The sequence below is a fragment of the Schistocerca serialis genome, chromosome 2, assembly GCF_023864345.2.
Source record: "Schistocerca serialis cubense isolate TAMUIC-IGC-003099 chromosome 2, iqSchSeri2.2, whole genome shotgun sequence".
NCBI lineage: Eukaryota > Metazoa > Arthropoda > Insecta > Orthoptera > Acrididae > Schistocerca > Schistocerca serialis.
This window is the reverse complement of record NC_064639.1, coordinates 724,663,059-724,685,763: the sequence shown is the minus strand read 5'-3', so window position 1 is coordinate 724,685,763 and position 22,705 is coordinate 724,663,059. Positions and strand designations below refer to the sequence as shown.

The 22,705-nt window shown below is 44.4% G+C and overlaps 1 protein-coding gene across 1 annotated transcript in view; it reads left to right on the top strand.

The window, feature by feature from the left end:
- The window catches only part of LOC126456363 (juvenile hormone esterase-like), a 120,713-nt gene that overhangs the window by 84,790 nt on the left and 13,218 nt on the right, over positions 1-22,705 (top strand). The window contains exon 9 of the mRNA XM_050092117.1: positions 8,477-8,624. Coding sequence (XP_049948074.1) covers positions 8,477-8,624 — 148 coding nt within the window. The remainder of the gene's footprint in view (positions 1-8,476; positions 8,625-22,705) is intronic.

The following is a 22,705-nucleotide window of genomic DNA, read 5'->3' as shown; positions in this document are numbered from 1 at the left end:
CAACTGGTCTAGGCCTCCTAACTGCTGAGGACTGTTGCATGTTCCCTACACTACAGCTACATGAGGCTCCTCTCCACTCAACTCTGACAGCTGGTCAAATCTATTACATATATACGAGGGCCGTTCAGAAAGTAACCTCCGGTTGATTTAAAAAAATACACCAAGTTAAATAAAAATATTTTAATATATACATCTTACAACTACATCTTTGCACTATTTTTCTATATAGTCTCCATAGCGATTGAGGCACTTATCGTATCTCTTCACAAGCTTTGAAATTCCTTCTGCATAAAAATCACCCGCTTGTGCCTGGAGCCAGCCTGTGACCGCATCTTTGAGCTCTTCGTCGTCATCAAACCGCTGTGACCCGAGCCATTTCTTCAAATGCATGAAGAGGTGATAATCACTTGGCGCCAGGTCTGGGCTGTAAGGTGGATGGTTGATAACGTCCCACTTGAAGGACTCAAGAAGGGCCGTTGTTCTGCGAGCAGAGTGAGGACGGGCGTTATCGTGCAAAAAAACGATACCGGAAGTCAGCATACCACGGCGTTTGTTCTGTATAGCCCGTCGTAACTTTTTTATTGTTTCACAGTACACGTCTTGGTTAATGGTTGTACCACGTTCCATGAATTCAACCAACAACACCCCTTTGGCATCCCAAAACACCGTTGCCATCAGTTTTCTGGCAGAAAAATCTTGCGAGGCTTTTCTTGGTTTGGTAGGCGAATTTGAATGTGCCCACATCTTTGATTGTTCTTTTGTCTCAGGGTTCACGTACTTAATCCAGGTTTCGTCACCGGTCACGATTCTGTTTAACAATGGTTCTCCTTCGTCCTCATAACGTGACAGAAAGTCTAATGCAGAGGCCATTCTTTGAGTTTTGTGGTGGTCGGTAAGAATTTTGGGCACCCATCGTGCACAGAACTTACGGTAACCCAATCTTGCTGTCACTATCTCGTACAAGAGAGTCTTAGAAATCTGTGGAAAACCAGTAGACAACTCCGACATTGAGAAACGTCGATTTTCACGAACTTTTGCATCAACTGTCTGAACGAGTTCGTCAGTCACCAATGATGGTCTACCACTCCTCTCTTCATCATGAACGTTTTCTCGTCCACTTTTAAATAAACGTACCCATTCACGGACAACTCCTTCACTCATAACTCTTGGTCCGTACACGGCACAAAGCTCACGATGAATAGCTGCTGCAGAATATCCTTTGGCTGTTAAAAACCTTATGACAGCACGCACTTCACATTTGGCGGGGTTTTCTATTGCAGCACACATTTCAAACTGCCACAAAAACTAAACTAGCGCAGGTACGACGTTCGCTCGACCACGGCTTGATGCCGACTGACCTGTTGAGTGCGTGAACGCACAGATGGCGTCTACTCCCCCCACAACCCGCACTGTGACCAATCGGAGGTTACTTTCTGAACCGCCCTCGTACAAAGTATAAAGTCTGAACACCTCCTCTTCCCAGTTGCCTTCTTGCCAACTGCCAGTTCCCATTCCCCACCACCCTTCACCCTCCTCAACCTATCTAGTTCTTCCTTTGCTTTTTGTAACTGCATCTGAAGGGCGCAGATCTAATGTGCCAATTGGACATAATTTGGCACGATATCCCTTAGGAGAATATAAAACAACTGTATCAATCAGTGTCAAGGCGAATAATTGCTTGCTTAAGGGCCAGAGCTGGAGCAATGCGTTACTGACTTGCTCGATTTGCGAACTTTCTTTTGATTAAATGATCTACTTGATTAAATGATCTACTTTTTCTGAAACTGTCATCATTTGTTTGTCAGTACATGAACATCACATCTACCGATTTCCATCCCATTCGGATAATCCCTTCATGATGCGTTTTTTTTTTTTTTTTTCCTTAGACGGTACATACTGTGTATTGACAGATGGCCACTACAAGCTATGACACAACACACTTGAGGCTACGGCACACTATGCGAAGTTATGGGCCTCTTGTCTCTTAGTGTTCTTTGAAGTTAGTTATAGTCCCACTAAGTTAATATTGCATTAATAGTTACTTTCATTTTAAAAATAGAGAGAGAGAGAGACAGTTATAGACCAGATGTCAGTGTTAGCTGTATACTGTATTCCGTGTTTTGTATAATTGTGGTTGTGACAGAGATTGTCACCAACTCGAAGGCATGTTTTTCATGTTAGTTTCTAGGACTGAAGCTTCCAACACTACGAAAACAACTTATCCTAATGTTTTGCAGGAGGATTCCACAGGGTCACCAATCACTGCGTAATGAAAACAGAATAAGATGTTTGATTGTACGTCATTCTGTGCTTAGTGACACAAGCTGATTGCTTGGGTGGTGTCAAAACAGTCAGTGATGTCACTACCAAGGCACTGAACCATGTACCAAATGAGAGCTGAGCATAATGACATTTTGGAACACAATACTAGAACGAAATAACCTTCTTACGACATGCAGGCATGTCGCAACTGTGGTGAAAAATATCTAGATATTTCTGTAACTTGAAGAGGAATTAGGCTACAAGTCCACCTGAATGTCACGTATACAGGAATCTATATTATTTTTAAGCTTTCAAGATTCACAAAACCCCACTTCACAACTCTTCAAATAGCAAAACTGTGATAGTTTCTGTTAAATTCCGTTGTGTCTGTTGCACACTGCTAATGAATGAATCAGCTCAGGTCGCCACAGAACAATGAAACTTTATTAACACAACACATCAAGCAAGTTCAACATGAAGAAGCGTAAGAAATAGCACCCCTAAACAATCGTCCAAATGTAATACGAGAATAACACAATACATCATACCAGTTTCTTAGAAGGTATGGGTTGTATTGTTTATGCTAACTACGGTCACTGTGTTAAGTATACTTGCCTGTCCGAACAGGGGATCACTGACATAGTGCCTGTCTGATACACTCACAATGACTCGGTGCTTTGGACGTGATATGTGGGGCAGTAGATTCCGACTGTTGGTCATGGATGTGGCTGGCGTAAAGACCAGAGTATACTACATGCTTGGCGAGTGGAACTCTGATTGAGGGACCACTTGCACGGTCGTCACCAAGTCCAGAGAACCGTTCTTTGTGAATTTCCAATGTTGACTGCCTGGAAAGCAGCCAGGCAGGGTCCTACTAAGCTGTCCGGCAGAAGAATACCGGGAAAGCTTTGTGGTGGAGCATGACTCACGGAGGCAAGCTAGTGCCAATGATAGCAATGTTGCATACGGCAAACGTTACACCACCTGGTACCAGGTGGCTGCTGAGGTGTTATCTCCTGCAGTTGGATTACTGGCATAGTGGAAGGATTCGAAAGCCTGCACCACTGTGTCTTTAGTATCGGGCTGTAGGCGACAGCATTCCTCTTTCCTGCGGAGGAGATGCTGGAGCCAACTCGTTGGCTTGTGTAACGTAGATGACAGCTGAGGATTCCGCATTTATTCTTCCCCAGTGGAGAGGTGTCAGCATCATCGTGGAGAAGAGCAGGTCTCCTGGAGTGGGACGGCAGATTCAAGCGTTGGCTCTGGTGGCGGCAGAGACCTGGATCTAGAATTGGTGCTAGATGCCCACTGCACAGAGGTAGCCTTGAAGAGAGAGAGGTCCACTCAGATGAGAACAGGAAGGAGCGAACCTGGAAAATGAGAAATGTGCGAAATCATAGTCGAGAAAAGGGCGACCGGATGTCACCAAAGGCGGTATGTCCTGGCATTGCCAAGCAGGAGAACAGAAATGGAGTCCTGCTGGTGTCCTGTGAAAGGTGACCAGACGAAAAATAGCAAGCACTCTGCACAGAACAGAAGGCTCGAGAGACCACAGGATACAATCACGATCAGAGCCGTCCAGGAACAGACACAGAGAGCGGATCTGTAAAAAGCGCGCCATGCTCTGTGAATCACCTATCAGAGAAGAAACCAAGAGAATGCGGCGATCGGAACCCACATTTGGAAAGGAAGAGGCCCAGCAGAGGAATGAGGCACCAAGGATGTGAGCTGAGCTAGGGCGATGTGTGGAAAGGCAGGTGCAGCCAAGGGTGCCCTGGGTGTCAGGGACAAGTGGCAGTTAGTGGAGTCAAAAGAGAGAAAAGCGATGCCACCATTGGCCAGACTGGAGAATTCATGGACCGGGCAAGTGCCGAGTGCACAGGGAGCGAAGGAAAAGGTTCACTGAAGGCGGGTTATCAGGGGGGTCGTTAGCTCCAGATGTTAGTGGTGCTAAAGCCTGAAGAGGCGCTGGAGACGAGCAAGTACTGAGGTTCCAGAGACACAAAGACTGCGTAGGCCAGGATACAACCATGTCGAATGCAGAGGCCTTGAGGAAATGTTACAGGCTACAAATCCCAGGCATCGTTGTACTCCTAAGAAAGATGCTGCTCCGTCCGTGGATGGACGAGGCTGCATCGGGACAGGCGAGCTGCCATCGAAGGAGATCGGAATTGCGCCGAAAGAGCTGCACTTGTGGCAAAAGCTGTGCCAACATACCTGATGCTTGTAGTGGTGCTGCCACTGTACAATGTAGCTAAACCTGTTGGGAAATCCCCTGGAGCAATTGTTGTATATATTTCCATTGCAACTGTAAAAGCTGAGTTAATGGCAGTTCAGGCATCCTTTTAGTCATGAGTATGCGTGAATCCACATTTATTCACTCCAAAAATTGCAAAAAATGGAAAAAAATAACGTCAGGTGTTGATTCACATAAAATATTCTCCAATCATTGACAAGCGAAATGCATCAGATTCATTCTCACTTAATAGTACAAGCACCTAACTTTTCAAAACCCGCGCAACACTCGCAACAAAATGAAAGAAATAGATGTACTCAGGCAGCCACAGAAAACTGAAACTTCATTAACACAATAGCTCGAGTAAGAGTTCAACATAAAGGAGCTTCAGAAATGTAGTAACACAACTAAAACCTCGTCCAGATCTGATATGAGAGTGACTCAACACACCGTAACAGTTTCTCATAAGATACAAGGTGTACTACAGTCTGGAACCGCATGTCCGCTACGGTCGCCGGTTCGAATCCTGCCTCGGGCATGAATGTGTGTGTGATGTCCTTAGGCTAGTTAGGTTTAAGTAGTTCTAAGTTCTAGGGGACTGATGACCTCAGATGTTAAGTCCCATAGTGCTCAGAGCCATTTGAACCAAGGTGTACTGGTCTGTCCAAATACGGTATTAGTGACGTAGCCAGGAAATCTTCGTATATGGACGTAGTCCATGTTTGATATGCTTGCGATGACTTGGCAGTTTGGACGGGTTGAGCGTTTTCATTGGCTCTGGTGGGTCGTGGGAATGGCCAGTGTGAAGGCCGGAGTGTATTGCACGCTCAGAAAATGGAACTCTGATTGAGAGACTGCTTGTGCGATTGGCGTTAAGTCCAGAGAGCCGTGAAGTGTGAACTTGCGTTGTCAACTGCCTAAAGAGAAAGCCAGGAAAGCTTAGTGGTGGCACGTGACTCGCCGAGGTGAGCTAGTGCTGACGATAGCGCTGCATACGGCGAACGTAGCGCCACCCTGTACTGTGACGGTTGCTTGGGTTGCGATCTCCTGCCTTTAAGTTACTAGCCTACTGAAAGGGCTGACACCTGCGGTGGTCGGGAGCTAGGCAATACACGACAGCCGAGAATAGAGCAGTCTCCTAGCAGAACACAATGTATGTAATGATATATGTTTGTCCACCAAGGAATAGTAAACCATGCGAGAATTCCCAGTATCAAAAGGGCAACTACTACACAGTTGCATAATGTCTGTAAACAAGACCTTCATGACATGATACAATAGTTCTTCAAAAGAAATGGCAAAATGATATCGTTTGGTAAGTTTTGATGAAACCACCAATCATCGTAATCAACGTATCATCTGAATAACTAAATAACTGAAGTGTAACTGATGCGAGTAGTCATCATAACAGCCTTCATCAGTTAACATATTTCGATCACACTCTAAGACAAAAAAGAAATACGCACCAAGATGGAATTATTCGATGGGTACGGAAATCGGTAGATGTGATGTACATACACAAACAAACAAATGATTACAATTTTAGAAAAACTGGATAATTTGTTCAAGAGCAATCGATTCACAAAATGAGGAAGTCAGTAAAGCTTTGGTCCACTTCTGGCCCTTATGCCAGCAGTTATTCGGCTTGCCATTGATCGACAGAGTTGGTGGATGTTCCCCTCAGAAATATCGTGGAAAATCGTTCAACTGGTTGGAGGACCCTGCCCATAATACCCCAAACGTTAGCCATTAGTGCTCAGTTCGAAGCGAGGCTCATCACGGAAGACAGTTCTAGTCCAGCCAATGAAATTCCAGTCCGAAGGCGTGTCTGAAGACGCCACGGACTGCGCTGGGATACCAACATGACTGTCACTCGCCATACAGCCCGACGATCAGGAGCGATGGTCTGGGGTGCTATTTCTTTGCATAGTATGACCCTCTGATTGTGACCCACAGAATCCTTACAGCAAGCACAGTGGTACGTCGACAATATTCTACGCCCCGTTCTGTTGTCCTTCCTGGCAAGCCATCTTGGGCTTACATTTCAGCAAGATAATGACCTCCCACGTTCTTACTGAACCCTACCTTATCCATTAAGGTCGCCAGATCTCTGCCGAGTTGAGAATGTTTGGAGCATTATGGGAAAGGTCGTCCAAACATCTCGGTATTTTGACGATCTAACGCACCAATTGGACATAATTTGGCACGATATCCCTCGGTAGGACATCCAGCAACTCTATCAGTCAATGGCAAGCCGAATAACTGCTTGCATAAGAGCCATATGTCTACCAACGCGCCGGCCGATGTTGCCGAGTGGTTCTAGGCGCTGCAGTCTGGAACCGCGCGACCGCTACGGTCGCAGGTTCGAATCCTGCCTCGGGCATGGATGTGTGTGCTGTCCTTAGGTTAGTTAGGTTTAAGTAGTTCTACGTTCTAGGGGACTGATGACTTCAGATGTTAGGTCCCATAGTGCTCAGAGCCATCTGAACCTTTTCTACTACAGCGTTATTGACTTGCTCAATATGTGAAGCCCTTTCTCTTGAATAAATCATCAAATTTTGCAGCCAATTTCCGTGCCATTCAGGTAATTCCTTCGTGGTGAGCCCTTTTCTTATTTTCTGAGAGTGTAGGTGTGGATTGTTCCTTGCTGGTATTGAAGTAGAAAAAAATCTGATGCTCCAAGAATTTTATAACGGAAGCTATGGTGCTACCCAGTAGAACTCTTTAAAAGTATCTCTTTACTGTGCAAGAATTGCTATGATACAATCACAGCACTGAATGTGAGTTCCTTGTGGAATAAGACCATCCACAAATAGCACTGAACTTTTGCAAGCATAAGACAATTTTTACCCCAAAGTGCATGAAAAATGTGCAATCTCTGCAATCTTCGATCATTAAGGAAGAAGCTACATAAATTCATAACTACTGTATGCCCTAGAGCAACTTGTCAGAACACGTACTTACATGAAATAATTAGGAATGCTAGCTGAGAGATAAAGATCTCTCATACAGAAGGCATACAATAGCTGTTGTAACGTAACAATCACAAATCCTTGATGCTGGAACAGTGGCATAGCTACTATGGGAACATTACTATCACGTACAGCAAAAGAGGGTTAGGTGGGCAGGGGGAGTGGTGGAGGGAGTGTGATCTTGAGCAAGACTTGACTCTGACGCTTGTGACATTAACGTACACGCAGTCACCGAGCGAGGTGGCGCAGTGGTTAGCACACTGGACTCGCGTTCAGGAGGACGACGGTTCAATCCCATGTCCGCCCATCCTGTTTTAGGTTTTCCGTGATTTTCCGAATTCGCCCCAGGCAAATGTCGGGATGGTTCTGTTGAAAGGGCACGGCCGACTTCCTTCCCCGTCCTTCCCTAATCCGATGAGACGTATGACTTCGATGTTTGGTCTCTTCCCCCAAACAATCCAATCCAATTCGTACACGAAACTCTATTGTCCTGTGCTCGAAATAGCATTTCCCATTACTAGTCGCTGAGTTTTAAAACATCAAAATTATTTACAGAAAATCTACTGAGTTTCAGTACTGACAAAACCATGGACAAAGTCACTCATTTCAATTCATCTTAATGGAGGGTCGAACTCAATACGTGAGTCACATGTGTTTATAAGCTTGTCGCTCGTATACAACGGGTCTGTTGCTCATGTTTATACGTGAAATAAAACTAGTAATTTACAACTGCTTTAGTTACAAACTGGTAAGTAGCTTAGTGACGGATCGTGGGGCCAGCTCTTACCCTGGAGTTAGCACAGAAATGCGGTGCACCTCCGGTTTGTGACGATTCTGATTAAATTAGTAAACCACCAGTGGCTGTTAATGAGTGCATAACATTAACTCACGGATGTTTATGCCAGATAAGCATCGGTGGTATATTTCATTAATTTCGATATAAGATTCATTTTAATTTCTGTTGGCACGATGGTTAACTTTTTCTCACGACATATTTTATTTTCAGATCCGTGGCGATTTGGCTTTCAACTATCCCGTGATAAAGACGGCCAGGATTCACTCTAAGCAGACGCAAAACGTGTACCTTTATCTCTTCTCCGCTGACGGAGAGCTGAATCACATGAAGAGGATAGCAAAGGCAGAAAAGTTAGCAGGTAATCCAATCTTTCTATCGCATTTCGAGAATTGCAGTGTCTATGCTGTCACTTTTCCCGTAGTGCCGTAGTGTGTGGGGAACATAGAAGAAAATGAAACTTTGTGAAAAAGTCTAACTGTATGTCAGACTGGGAAAAGAATCTGTATCCTTACCTCTCTCTAACTGACCTAGCGTGTACAACTTACAGCACGACTCAAAGCTTTAATGGTGCAGAACGTCTTTTTACTTTACACCACACTCGCACTTCAGCGAAGTAAAATACGTATAATTAGAGCCTGGCCGTTTATACACTGAAGAGTCAAAGAAACTGGTACACCTGCCCAATACCGTGTAAGGCCCCCGCGAGCACGCAGAGGTGCGGCAATACAACGTGGCATAGACTCGACTAATGTCTGAAGTGCTGCAGAGAACTGACACCATGAATCTTGCAGGGCTGTCCATAAATCCTTAGGAGTACGAGGGGGTGGAGATCTCTTATGAACAGCACGTTGCAAAGCATCCCAGATATGCTCCGTAATGTTTCTGTCTGTGGAATTTAATCGCCAGTGGAAGTGTATTTTCTACAAAAATACTGTAGGCAACAGAATCCTGATGAATCGACATGAGCGAACAACTGTTTAGATTTTTGTTGCCAGGAGGCTCTGTGCAGCGCTGTATAAGGAACCATCACATATGGACATCCGTCAGCGAAACAACAGACGTATGCGGTTGTGTCCTTAGTAATCCCACTGTCGCCAAACTCGGCTTACCCTGCAAAGTGTTGACACGCTCAAATAATTCAAAAGTAACTTGTTTTGTGAATGACAGTCTTAAAAGTGCTGTGGTCTGAGGAAATTAAAGAAGAAATACTATTGTTATGTATTCGGATGCTCAAGTTTTTCTCAAAGCCGTGCATCGTGTGTCGCTGCTGTCAAGCATAACATTGCCTCCTAAGCCTACGTGTCCTTTAGGTGGAAACACTGAAGCTGTTGGTTTGTATGCTTAATAGTTTCAAATCATGAAATCTGCGACTAATTCATTTCCGAGACAAACTTTGATATCAGTGCGAGAGGCATATAACGCTTTCACTGATCCTGAAGTCGAAAATTCTCTGGCGTACATCAATAGCAGTTTCGGCTTCTTTTTCAACAGTATTAAAGAATTAGAATATCTCGCGTTGTCTTTCCAGAAATCGTTAGGAATTGTTAAGAACGTCAAATGCAAGCTGAATGAAATTAGAAGTAGTATTGAGCAGAGGGTAGTTAGTAAGTTTGACGCTGTTTTGGCAAGAAATTCAGGCTACTCGACTTGTACTACTATCTATAGTATCCTCAGAGGGTGGGGGGAGGGGGGAGTGGAGGGGAGGGTGGGGGGGAGGGAGAAGAAGACGCTCCAGCAGGTAGCTCTCCAGGCTAGAAATATTTAATCTCCCAAAATTTGGACTATCAGCATTCTGTAATGGGGAGACATCATTTTCCACCTACAAAACGTTCTTCGTGATGTGCAACATTCTATGACTGCAGAGAATTTGGAGAAGTACATAGTTGTTCACTGTGCTTCAGAAGGTAGGATACTTTAGTGGCCGGCCGGTGTTGTTGAGCGCTTCTAGGCGCTTCAGTCTCGAACCGCGCGACCGCTACGGTCACAGGTTCAAATCCTGCCTCGGGCATGGATGTGTGTGATGTCCTTAGGTTAGTTAGGTTTAAGTAGTTCTAAGTTCTAGGGGACTGATGACCTCAGCTGTTAAGTCCCATAGTGCTCAGAACCATTTTGATACCTTAGTAATTTCAGTAAAAATGAGAATTTTAGTAAACATATATGCCAGAAACAATTTTTGTTAGCGCATCAAACACTTCCAAAATAAAAATTAAGTGGTGTAAAAAGTACCTTCTCAATACACTTCTCGTATTTCTGGTACGTTTAAGTGCATATTAACATAATGTAGTAGGTTATAGTGTAATTTAGAAGTTGATATTGTTTTATTTTAAATAACAAAACTTATTCGTGGCATTAAGTATTTTCTCACATATTTTACTCATTTTTGTTAGATAAATATATTCTTATTTTTAGCTTTACTGTTACACTACTGTTCTAAAGAACTGCACGTCCCTATAGAATTTCGAGAATTTTGGTACAAGACTTCTAAAAACCAATTCGTATTTGAAATTTCAAATATTTATTAAAAATGGACAGTCTACGAGTGAGAAGGACATCATAATGAAGGACATGATTGTTTCTAACATTTTAATTCAAGGAAATATCTAACAGGACGTACATATTTGTACAATGACATTTCATGTCACTGATGATATCGAAGTTAAAACTTATATTAAATATTTTAAAGAAATTTCCATTTAATTTGGTTACAGCATAAAATACTGTGTATCACAAGTGCGTTATTTAGCAGTCATACTTTAAAAGTTCTTAGTATTTTACTGGACCCCGGTGCCCTTTAAACAGCCTTCACTCTGTCAGGCAAGGAGCCTATCAATTTTCTGATGGTACTGACGTCAGTTTCAAGCTGCCACACTTTCACAGTCATCTCCAACAGCTCCGGTTTTATTGCAGGCTTTTTCTTCTGAAACCCTTTCCCAACCTGTCGCCACAAATTCTTAATTGGAATAAGGTTTGGCGAACTTCCTGGCCATGAAAAAGTGGTAACCTTGTACATTGTATTACACAGATAAAATAAGGAGTACTTACTTTTTTTATGTGTGACATGGAACCAGATCCTGTTGGAAAATCCATTGCGCATCAGGAAAAGCGTCGTGTGCAATGAACATCAGAGGGCGCCGAATCACTACTTCGTATTGATCACCGTTCAATGTTCTTTGAACAAAGTACAACGTTCCAACGCCTTGGTATGTCATTGCTCCTCACACCATTACCGATAGAGCATCCTTCATGGTTCGCACAACGCAGTCAGGATCCATCCTGTCACTAGCTTCACTCCTGACGAGCTGTGGTCTGTCACTCATCATGAAAAATCGGCTATCATCTGAAAATATCACAATTCTCCTCTGTTCTTATGTTCAGTTTATGTGAAGTCTGGCTTATGCCAGTCTCTTTTTCCTCTCTGAAGCAAATAAAATGGCTTATTGACAGCTTTAGCCTTCATACTCATTGCACAGTGTCTTTTCCTAACAACAGATGAGCTGGTTGCCACCTGCTTGCTTTTGCCAATTCAACTGAAGTAGCGCTCCTATCCTTTCGGATTAGTCGACGAAGTATTCAGTCCACAAGGGGCGAAGAAATGCGTAGAAGTTACAAAATTATTTACCTCGCTGTAACCAAGCAATAGCTGTTCAAATTTTGTGTTTCCGTTCTTGTGTTCCTTCTTATTTGTTTATAGACATTATTTAAGAAAGTACACGTAGGTTATTTATTGCTGGTGATGCAATTCTGAAGCTTATACTTGTTTACTTGTGGCTCAATACGGTAGGTTTTACTTGTACTGTGCTTTGCAATTAGCCACGCAGACCGCGAGACCGGTTAATAAAATAATAAATCGTACCTCAGTGTAAACAAATAACTGTCTGAAGCAACGGAACTAATTTCGGAGTTAGTTTGGATTTGTGGAGATGGGGTTGCGGGGCATAACTGTGCCACTGACATAAACATTCGAAAATACGTTCGTCACTGAGTAAGCAGACGATTTTAGAGAAAATCTTAGATTACGATATTTTTTTCCGTGTTTCTATTTTGATGAAATTAAGCCTCCGTGTTGCCACATGTTATGTTCAAATTACCTGTGAAAACCCCATGAAAATTCGTCTAATAGTTTAATCATATACATTGACGTAAAAAAATCGCAACACCAAAACGAAGTTGTGTGACATAAACGGAAGTTGCTAGGCGTGTTTCAACATCTGAAAAAGAAATGGTGGTGTGGCAATGTCGGCCGGGAAAGTTCGGTTGCAAGTCTTACTTCAAGTGACGCCACATTGGGCGACTTGCGTGTAAGTGATGATGAGGACAACGCAACACCCAGTCCACGGGCGGAGAAAATCTCCAAGCCGGCCGGGAATGGAACCTGGACCCGCTGCATGGAAGGCATGTACGTTACCACTCAGCTAAGCAGGTGGACTCTCTTTATCTGAAAGATGTTGTCTGCTCATATTTCGCGCCAGGCGCATAAGAGTGCCGCTAGTAGCGCCACCATGAGGATGCAAATCAGGTTTGCTTTAAATACACGCTTTAACGGTCGTCAGCGTTAATTACTTTTGAGATTGGGCGTGGTTAACTGAAGTTAGTCAAGAATGCCTTTAAAACGAAAAAGACGCCACATCAGAGTTTGAATGATATCGTCTAATATGATTACTATAAGCTGGATATTCCTTCTGTAGTACTGTAGAAAGATTTGGCAGGAATGTACTCACTGTACATGATTGCTGGCAGCGGTAATCACGGGAATTTACGATCGCAAGGAGCCCGGGCTCCGGACGGCCACGTGGCACTACCGAGAGGGAAGATCATTCTGTTCGGCGTGTAGCTCTGGTGCATCGTACTGCATCTGCAGTTGGAACCACAGCGGCACAACAAAATATTACAATTTGGTGACTTCAAGAAAGCTCCGAGACAGACGCGCTGTAGAGTGCAGTCCACTGACACCAGGTCACTGCAATTTGTGACTTCAGTGTTGTCAAGAGAGAGCTCATTGTTGGAGGGTAGGGTGGAAGTCGTTACGTTTTCTGATGAAAGACGATTTCTGTCTCGGAGACAGTGGTGGCCGTGTGTTAGTTAGAAGGACGCCAATTGAGGGCCTGCAACCAAACTGTCTGTGTATTAAACACAGTGGGCCCACACGTCGAGTTATGGTCTGGTGTGCAATTTCATATGACAACAGGAACACTCTCATGGTTATCCCACGAACCCTGACTGCAAATTTGTACATTAATCTGGTGATTCGACCTGTTGTGCTGCCGTTCATGAACAGTATTCCTGGGGATGTTTTCCATCATGTAACCCAACATCCTCTATAGTGTGTCAACATTTTATCTTGGCTTGCTCGATCACCAAATCTGTCTCCAGTCGAGGATATAAGGGATACCATTGGACGACAACTCCAATGTCATCCACAATCAGCATTAACTGCCCCTGTATTGATCGAGCAAGTGCTACAGGTATGGAGCTCTATTCTACAAACTGACATTAGGCATCTGCGCAGGATAATGCATGCACGTTTGTAAGCTGCAATCAACTTTCTGGCGGTTACAGCTGTTATTAACGTATCAGCATTTTACATTTGTAATGGCTTATCTCGCGCTTACATTAACATGTAATCTTGCAACGTTACTCACTTAAATATGCTACCTAGACAAATTTATTCCCAATAGTTCATTACTTTACATCAATTAGTTTTTGATTTCTTTCCATCAGTGTTTTTATTGTTATATACTGGCTCTCTTCCTACAGCTTCACTCGTCTATGTATTTGAAACATAAGTGGACATTTCTCCTCTTGCCTCCTCTCAGTGTCAACACCTTCCTCCCCCCTGCCTGTGTGTTTACCTTGTCCTCCGACATTCCAACTGTCCATCTCCTCCTCAACACTCTGTCTCTCCATCTCCTCCTCTACACTCTCTTTGTCTATGTCCTCTGCCTCCTCTCTCCAATCATATCTTACTCTGCTCCCCCTGTGTCTGCTTCCCTTTCCCCCTGTGTCTGTCCATCTCTGCTTCCCCTCTTCCTTTTCCACCTGCCCACTACCTGTCTACACCTTATACCCGCCTCATGTATGCTACCCTCCTCCCGACTCTCTTCCCATTTCCTCCTCACCCTCGCTCTGTCCATCCCCTCCTCTACTCATCTCAACCTGTCCCCGGCCATGCTCACTGACACATGTAGTCCCTGCAATACATTTCAATAATGCAGGCCGATAATACTCCCACAACACATCTGCTGTGGAGTGCAGGCAACACTTCAGGAAGTCGAAAATAATTTACTGGCACCTTGTGTATAGGACACCATCCAAAGCAGGTCGATAAAGCAGACTAATACTACTTTAAGACAACACACCTGATATGCAGAACAGCCGACATGTCGATACCTGGAAAACAATTTATTTTCCCAGACATGTAGGCTGCCCAACAAAGCAGGTTGATTTGGCTGGCTGATACTGTTCCCCTACACCTGTTGGAGCTGAAAAAACACATTTTTGCCCTTATCTCCGCTCCTATTGGAGCTAGGAGGTTATAAACGCCACAGTGCTGATACTTTTGATGCCTGCCATTTCTGTTCCAAAATTGTCTGAAATCGATCCAAGGGTTTCGAAGGGAATCCCAGACACACACACACATACATTGTGATATTTGTATAGGGCGTCTCTGCTAAGAGTTGTCGCATTTTCCTCTGGTGTATCAGCAGATATTTGCAATTTCGTTTCTGTGTTGCGTAGCTGGAGTCAGCCCAAATAAATAGTGCTCATCACGTCTTTCATGCAGCGCCCAGTGTCGACGGAGACCTTCGGTTTATTTCCTGTTACAAATAAACTGAATTTTGTGCGAAACTTTATGTGCCTGTTCGATAGAGTAGTTCGAGATTAGTCTAGTGCAATATTTATTTTATCGATATGATTAAAAGTGACAGTAAAACTCTAACAACAACCAGTACTCCAGGAGCGACAGCACAGCCCTGACGCTCGCTGACTGCTGGCACCAAGCATGCATAGCTTCTGAGTCGCTGCTGGATTGCTGTTTATTCTTCGTGTTTTACTGTTCCTTTTAATAACGATAAAACAAACATCGGCCTAGACTAATTTTGTAGCGCTCTATGGAATGATAAAGTTAAATTCCGATTCAAAAATAATTTTTTTTTTATAATGGGAGACAAACTGACACTTTCAGTTGATACTGGGCGTCGCACGAAATACGTGAATAGCAGCAACTTTTCAGGGTGACTCCACCTACACAATGCAAAAACGAAATTGTAATATGTTCCAAAACACCAGAGAAAATGCGCCTGACGATTGTTAGGAGAGACACTTAGTACATGATGTAAAAAACTATGTATAAAAATTTTTACGGTGTTTGAATATACAGAAGGAAACAGTTTTTATGTTACAAAAATTTCACACGTGCATCATTTCCCCACAACATTTCGATGAAGGTTTTGATGCTACTGACTTTCAGAGATGGTGTTATTTCAACACATTGCTATAGATGTGTTGCTGAACTCCTAAGGCTTTTTTTTGTGGGGGAGCTGAAGCCCTTGGTGTATGACGCTCCAATACCAAGCCCAGAAGATCTGGGTTCCAGTTTGGCTGAAGCTCTGCAGTAGTTATTGTTCGTGAAAAATCTGGTTACTTTGAGTGTTTTAGATACTCATCAATACTAAAGATGCCAGTTGTGCATCTTTGTCGTTCGTGAAGGCCACTTTTGCCTTGTCCTACGCCGAACTGTCCTACTGTCACAGTGATGCATGCAAATTTTAAAGAATGGAGTACGTCTTCTTTACCTTTCGCTCGCCAAAGTATTGACGATATGATCTGAATAGTAAATTTTGACTAGGAGTGATGGGTATGACTATGATCTTTTAACGTTATTGGACCTGATGACGTGGCTTTAAGCCGCGAAACCAGTTGTGTTTTAGTAAACAACAATTTTACCAGCTGTTATTGGAGTTCTTCCTAATATCGCGTCTTTAACAGCTGCTATTGCCCGGAACATAAAACAGTTTGAGACAGAAAACAGTTTATGATCACTCTCTCTGGTAGTGACACAGAGACTGGTGGAACAGACTGGCAGTCAACGCTGTCTGTGGAATTGTCAGCTGACTGGCGGTTTAGTGGCGCCGCTTGGTCCTGCCAAAAGGGGAGTGGCTGTCAGCTGTGGTTCAGATAGGGACAATGGTTCGGTTTCCATGAGCACTGCAATCAGCTCCCATTACTTGTCACTGTCAACGTCCTATCGGCGGCTAAAAATGGGGAAGAGAGCTGTAGCGGTGGTAGCCAGATTGTTGTCCCTGGCATGGTTAAGTAAAGCATATCCTGTCGGCAGTTGAGGAGGAAGGAGGGAGAAGGAGGGGAGGTGGTATGCCTTGTTGCACCTCCTGGAGCTGATTGTAATGCCTGACCATTTGCTCCCAGCCAGTCGTAACATCAAACAATTGCCGCCCCCTCTTGCCAATGATAACACCATGAGCCCCCCAGGGGTCCTGGTGTAAAGTACGAACCCAGATGTAGGAGCTCACTTAGAAATATGGCTGTGTGCGTGGGTGGTGAGCCCCCTGTATCGTGTACAGCAGGTTGAAGATGGTGTGGGGTGGGAGCGCATGTAAAATTTCAGCCAGACTACGTCCATTTACTGAAGTGGACCACCACGTCGAAACTGGTGAATGCTTACCTGTAGTCGGATGTCGTCATTATATTGCGCATCTGCAGTTTGAAGGTGCTGCCCATACACTCGGCTTCTACACTGAATGCTGCATAGATAGGGTCTGTGGTCTGGTGCTCTATACAGATCCTGAAATGCAGATGTCGTGAACTGAGATTGTTGTCAGAAACCAGGTTGGGAGACGCCTCTTCTGTTACAAATATGGTGGAGAAGATACGGATTGTAGCTGCAGTGGTGGTAGTGGCCATCGATTCCACATATGGAAAGTCAGAGAGGGTGTCGACAACCAACAATCGCATTGCTCCTCAAGATCGCCCAACGAAATCGGTGTGTACCCTTTGTCAAGGGTGGCAGTGTATGGCCAAAGGTTGAAACGCAGTACCGGGGCTGATTGTGGGCGCAGACCTGGCAGCTCAAGACCAAAGATCCAATGGTGGCGTTCACACTGGGCCAGTACACATGACGCCACGCTGCTGCCTTCATTCTGCACAGTCCCCAACGTGCAACATGGAGAAGCTTCTGTTCAGGGGCGAAGAGTGGGTGCAATTACCATCCGGCATTCAGATTCAACAAGACACTATCATTGATGATGAAGTTTTCTCAGGTTGTCAGCCAAGACGTCGTTCTGCGGCAACTTGTCGACAAGTTTCTTACTAGTCATCTTCAGGCAAAGTGTGAGGTTCACGTCTACTGCGTGTCTTTATAGCTGCTGTATCACTGGCTCCTTTGCCTCGTCTGCAGCGCTATGTGATCTTGTCAGCTGGGATAGCGATTTCCAGCTGAGCTCCGCATGGGATGTGGTGGTGGCAAGAATACGCCAAGAGCGTTTTGATGGAAGATGACAGAGGCATCAGATGGAGCAGACAGGCAGCGCCAGGACGCGACGCCCGGGCCCTCCTGTGCGTCCGCCCCACTCTTTCCGGAGGTGCGCGATTGGCACAGCCGTTGCAGGCGAGATAGAAGAGCCAGTGGTCCAGCAGCTATAAAGACACAATGGACATGAATCTCACACTTCGCCAGAAGACGGGTAAGAAATTTGTTGATACATTGCCGCAGAACAACACCTTGACTCGGATGATATACCGAGAAAATTTCCTCACCGAGTTTCGCCGAGGAAGCTTGCATTACCATGTACCGTCTGTCACGTTAAGCCGGTGCCCTAATGAAAAATATGAGCGCCATGCCGAGTCTGCCCCCTTAGGCAGATGGTCTGGCCAACACCACATACAGTAGACAACACCCTCAGAGGATCATAGCCTCTTTCTGCTGCTACTTGTATGCCATAATAGGGTGATCGTCGAGGATGTATCACTGCTGGGTTCTAAAGCAAAACTCAGCACTTCACGTCTGTCAGACTCTGCATCTTGGCTACACGGCAAGTGGGAATGCGCGTCCGCATTTGAGTGCTTTGTGGTGGGTCTATAATTGATCTAGTAGTTATAGTTACTTAGGAACGACTCCCTCCGGTGCAACGGCTGCGCCGTCGTATCGGGAAGCTTAGACTGAGGACTGAGTAACTAAATAAGGGGCTTGTGGTCGGTGATACTGTGAAACTTATTACAAAGATAGACGTGGAAATTTTCGACGACGTGTATGATAGCCAACGCCTCTTTCTCGGTATTCAAATAATTTCCTTGTTCCATATTTAATGTTTTAGATGCAGAGACAATGAACTGCTCTGTGTTATAGGCGTGGAGGCAGCACTATAAAGATTCTGCAATATGAGACATGAGTGGCTAGTGTTAGGTGTTTGCTTAACTTGAACGTTGCTAAGCAAGGGGCCCACCAAAAGCACTTTTTAAGTTGCATGAAAATTCTTTGGCGCGCCTCTGACCACAAAAATTTAATTCCTTCTTTACGCATTTGATTTAGCGCGTAGGAAATATGTACCTTTTTGGGAAGGAATTTCCATAATAATTAGTTTGCCCATGAACAACGGTTGTTCCTTGAGGTTCTTAGGAGATGGTAAGTTACTGATTGTGTCTATATGATTATGTGTGGGCAAGAAACGGTCAGCACTTAATAAATATCGAGGTGACAACACAGACCATGGGCTCGAAGTTGTACAGACAACATCTGTGGATTTTGAAGGCACTGTTCCCATGTGGCCCCAGTAATTAGCAAGTTATCTAAATAATTAATACAACCGATGATATTTGGATGAGCTGCTCTATGTATGTTCGCGACCCCAAATAGCATTCCGTTATAACCAGACAGGATGAGGAAAAAAGGCCCCATTTGACGGTCGTTACGCGATTCCTCATTCCAGTTCTATTCAAAAGTGTACCTAGCGAAATCTAATCCTGTCAACAGGTTTAATAAAAGCGCGACTTTTAAAACGAGGCTCTGGCCACGCTGCAACTGCCTGCAGCGTAGCCAGAACAGGTAACATGAACCCTCCGCTCTGCCGTTGCTGTCCCATTGGCTCTTTGAGGCGAGGCACTGCTGTGGAGAATGGATATGCATAAACTTTTTTTCAATTAAAGTATCAAACTGTATCTGATTTACACCTCCTAAAAGCGTTATTTTGTGTATTTCTTCCTGTTACTGTCTCCTTTATTCAAACATTGAAACGTAACGTGATCTTCTTACAGACTTAAACGACCACTTTGTTTCCTCCATGACACAAAGCGAAGAGAAAATGATAGTGCCTACAGTAACAACGGTTGTATCGAACGAGGTACAAGAAACACAAAAGAATAAGATATACTACTCACAATAATCCCATTCTGTACGTTTGACGTCCAGTCTTAACTTCACAGAGCCGGTACCTACACATACGAGCAAAGTTCACTTTAGAGAAGATATTCAAAGCGATCACCTTGCATTTGCAAACACTTCGCCACTCACTGGATCACACTTTGCTGGACCCTACGCCGCATACCTGCATCCATCAACGCCGACGTGGCATGCACGCAAGCTATTGGATCGTGTCCATCCGTGAGTAGAGTACTATAAACTTGATCCTTTAAGTGTCCCTACAAATAAAAATCTAGTGAATGAAAATCCGGGAACGTGGAGGCCAGAACGCTGGACCTCCACGACCAATCAATTTCACTGGAAAAGCTTCATTTAAATAGTTACCTCATTCATTCCAAATTACGGTGGTAAACCATCATGCTGAAACCATAGCTGTCGCCGAACACCAAGAGGAACTTTTCTAATTCGTCAGGCTAAGTGTTACAAAGTACTGTACGATACAGTGGCGCATTTAGCTTATACAGCAATAGATAAGGGCCTGCAAGCACTCCTCCCATGATTCCAGCCCACACGTTTAGGCCAAAACGTGCCTGAAAGCCAAGTTCACGGGTGACATGTGGTTGTGTTGAAAATACCTTCGTCAAAGCACATCGCATTATTTATAAAATGTTCGTTTCTTCCACTTAGTGCAAAAGCCTTTCACGAAGCTGTACTCGTCGAAGGCGGTCTTCTGCCTGATGGTGTTGAGTTAAATTGTAATGATGTGGATGCGGTTCGTCATTGTGAAACACTTTAACAACCAGTCTTCGAGATACCTGGGACTTTCTTTCGATGTCACGGGGGCATCGCCGAACGGTTCCAAGAATAACGTCCTCTGTTTGTCGAGTAGTCTAATCCTTGGACGACCTCTCTCCATTAATTGCGGAAAAAGATTACCGGTTTCCCGAGGGCATTGCTCCAGGCGACGAAAAACATTCGTATCGGGATGGGATATTTGAGGGTACTGCGCAGTATGCGCATGAGCAGCAGCAGCAGCTGCTGCTTGGGTATCGGATGCACCATGCATATCGACTTATTCATCGTTTGTGTACTCCATCGTGAAGCCGCTCTACATGAACTAGACAGGACCAGTAATGGCCGTGCACCGCGCGGTTAGTAGACACATACATGCCATGGAATGGAACCCACTCTCATGTGATACGCTATTGTCACGTGACAAAGTGATGCCCTGCTTGAAAACGACGAGAACTAGGGAACGGACATCTAAAAAGTATAAAATGAACCTGACGGGGATTGAAACCGTAGCTTCGTGGTGGATGTAGATTTGATGACCCAGCGGGCTGCTCAGTGAACTACAGCGGCTGGTACGATAGCGCGGGATGATACACGATCCTCTGTAGGTTGCTATGCGCTGCATGGTGTGACACTGTTGTCAGCTTCTCGCTTTTACACATGCATTTTCAAAATGCACCCGATCTGAGTTTGCTAGACAAACTTTTGTCTTGAATCTGGACGATTTCCATGTGCGGCAGTTTTTCTTCGCCCTGTATACGTCGAATGACATATAAATCACTAAATCATCTACAAGTGACTGAAAATACGCATCAGAAAGGCCATTTTGGAAGAATGATACCCGTAGTTGGCTTTGACAATAAGTCCGTTGGATACAGATCTACATTAGCTTAAGCATTAACGGTAGACTTACACGATCAGAAATTCGAAGTGGCGCATTTGAATTCCTAATACCATTGCCCACTGGTTTGTCGTAATTGGGGATATTACTTCCGTACTTTTTAATCTTACTACGTCCGCTTATCTTGTAGTGAAAGGCTCTGGAGGTACTCTACAAAACTTAGCGCTGGTTTTCTTCAAGAATACATAGACTTGAAACCCTGTTGCACAATCTAATGTTGATACAAACCATTGCTTATATTGGGCACCTAACATAACAAGTTCTCCGAATGAAATTGTGGTTGAGACTAGATTCCCTTGGTCTTGAATTTGGACGCCGAAAAGCGCAAGAGGGTCTAAGACATAATAAATGTTATTAGATGCCCCAGTGTTTACTACCAGCAGGGTAGGTTGCCAAGTGACATTTTTATACTTAGTTTGGACCACTATCTGACACTGCAATTGTATCGACTTTCCACTGAACGTCATCTCCCTACGCCAATGATACTGCAGATCTGACGAGCCAGTACTCCAGTACGTCTCCACATTAATGAAAGACGTGGCTTCCTCCGTGTCCAAGTGGAATTCTGCCACTGTTGCGATAATTTCCAGCTGAAGCACGAGCTTCTGCATCCCGTCTGCTGTTGCTACTGGCACCGCCAAGACAGCATGCAGCATGCTGGCAGCTGTCGTTCTTGTCGCTCACCAGTCAAAGCAAGCACTTGCTTGATGACCCGACTTGCAGCACACATATGTTCACGGCACAGAATGGGCAGGGACGTTGCTGTGCTAGCTTTTCTGATATTTTTCTGACAGCAAGAGGAAGGAAACATTTTCCACTCGCTGTGGGACACGCCGACAGTGAACAAAGTAATTGTGTTTGGTGCGCCTACCAATGATGAGGGCGGTGGACCACTAACCGTTGCTCTAATTACGGAATCCTGCTTCACCGTACTACTGGACAATCGGTTGCTGCATATACTGGATGACGAAGGTGACTGACTCATCAGTTCATCGTAGAACACATCGGCAATTTTAGCATGTCGCTCAAGGCTGGACCTGAACGATTTCATATACTATACGCAACAGTACTTACAGGAAGAACAACAAATGGATGCTAAGCGTTACAAGTAAGCACCCAGGTTGCAATGTTTGCTTATATTGCTGAACATATCGATTAAAATCGATCCTAGTTGTAACTTGCAACAACGTGGGTTTGCTGACCACAATAGTCAGCAAACCACAAACATCAGTGGAGCTCAAACTTCTGGGGTCTGAGCATGGGTATAGTTTTTGCATCACTTCGTACCATTATTAGCAGAAGGCTGTAAGATTGTAGTGGCGTTCAGTGTCAGTTATGTGACTTGCCTTTCAGTGAAGAACAAAACAACGTAAAA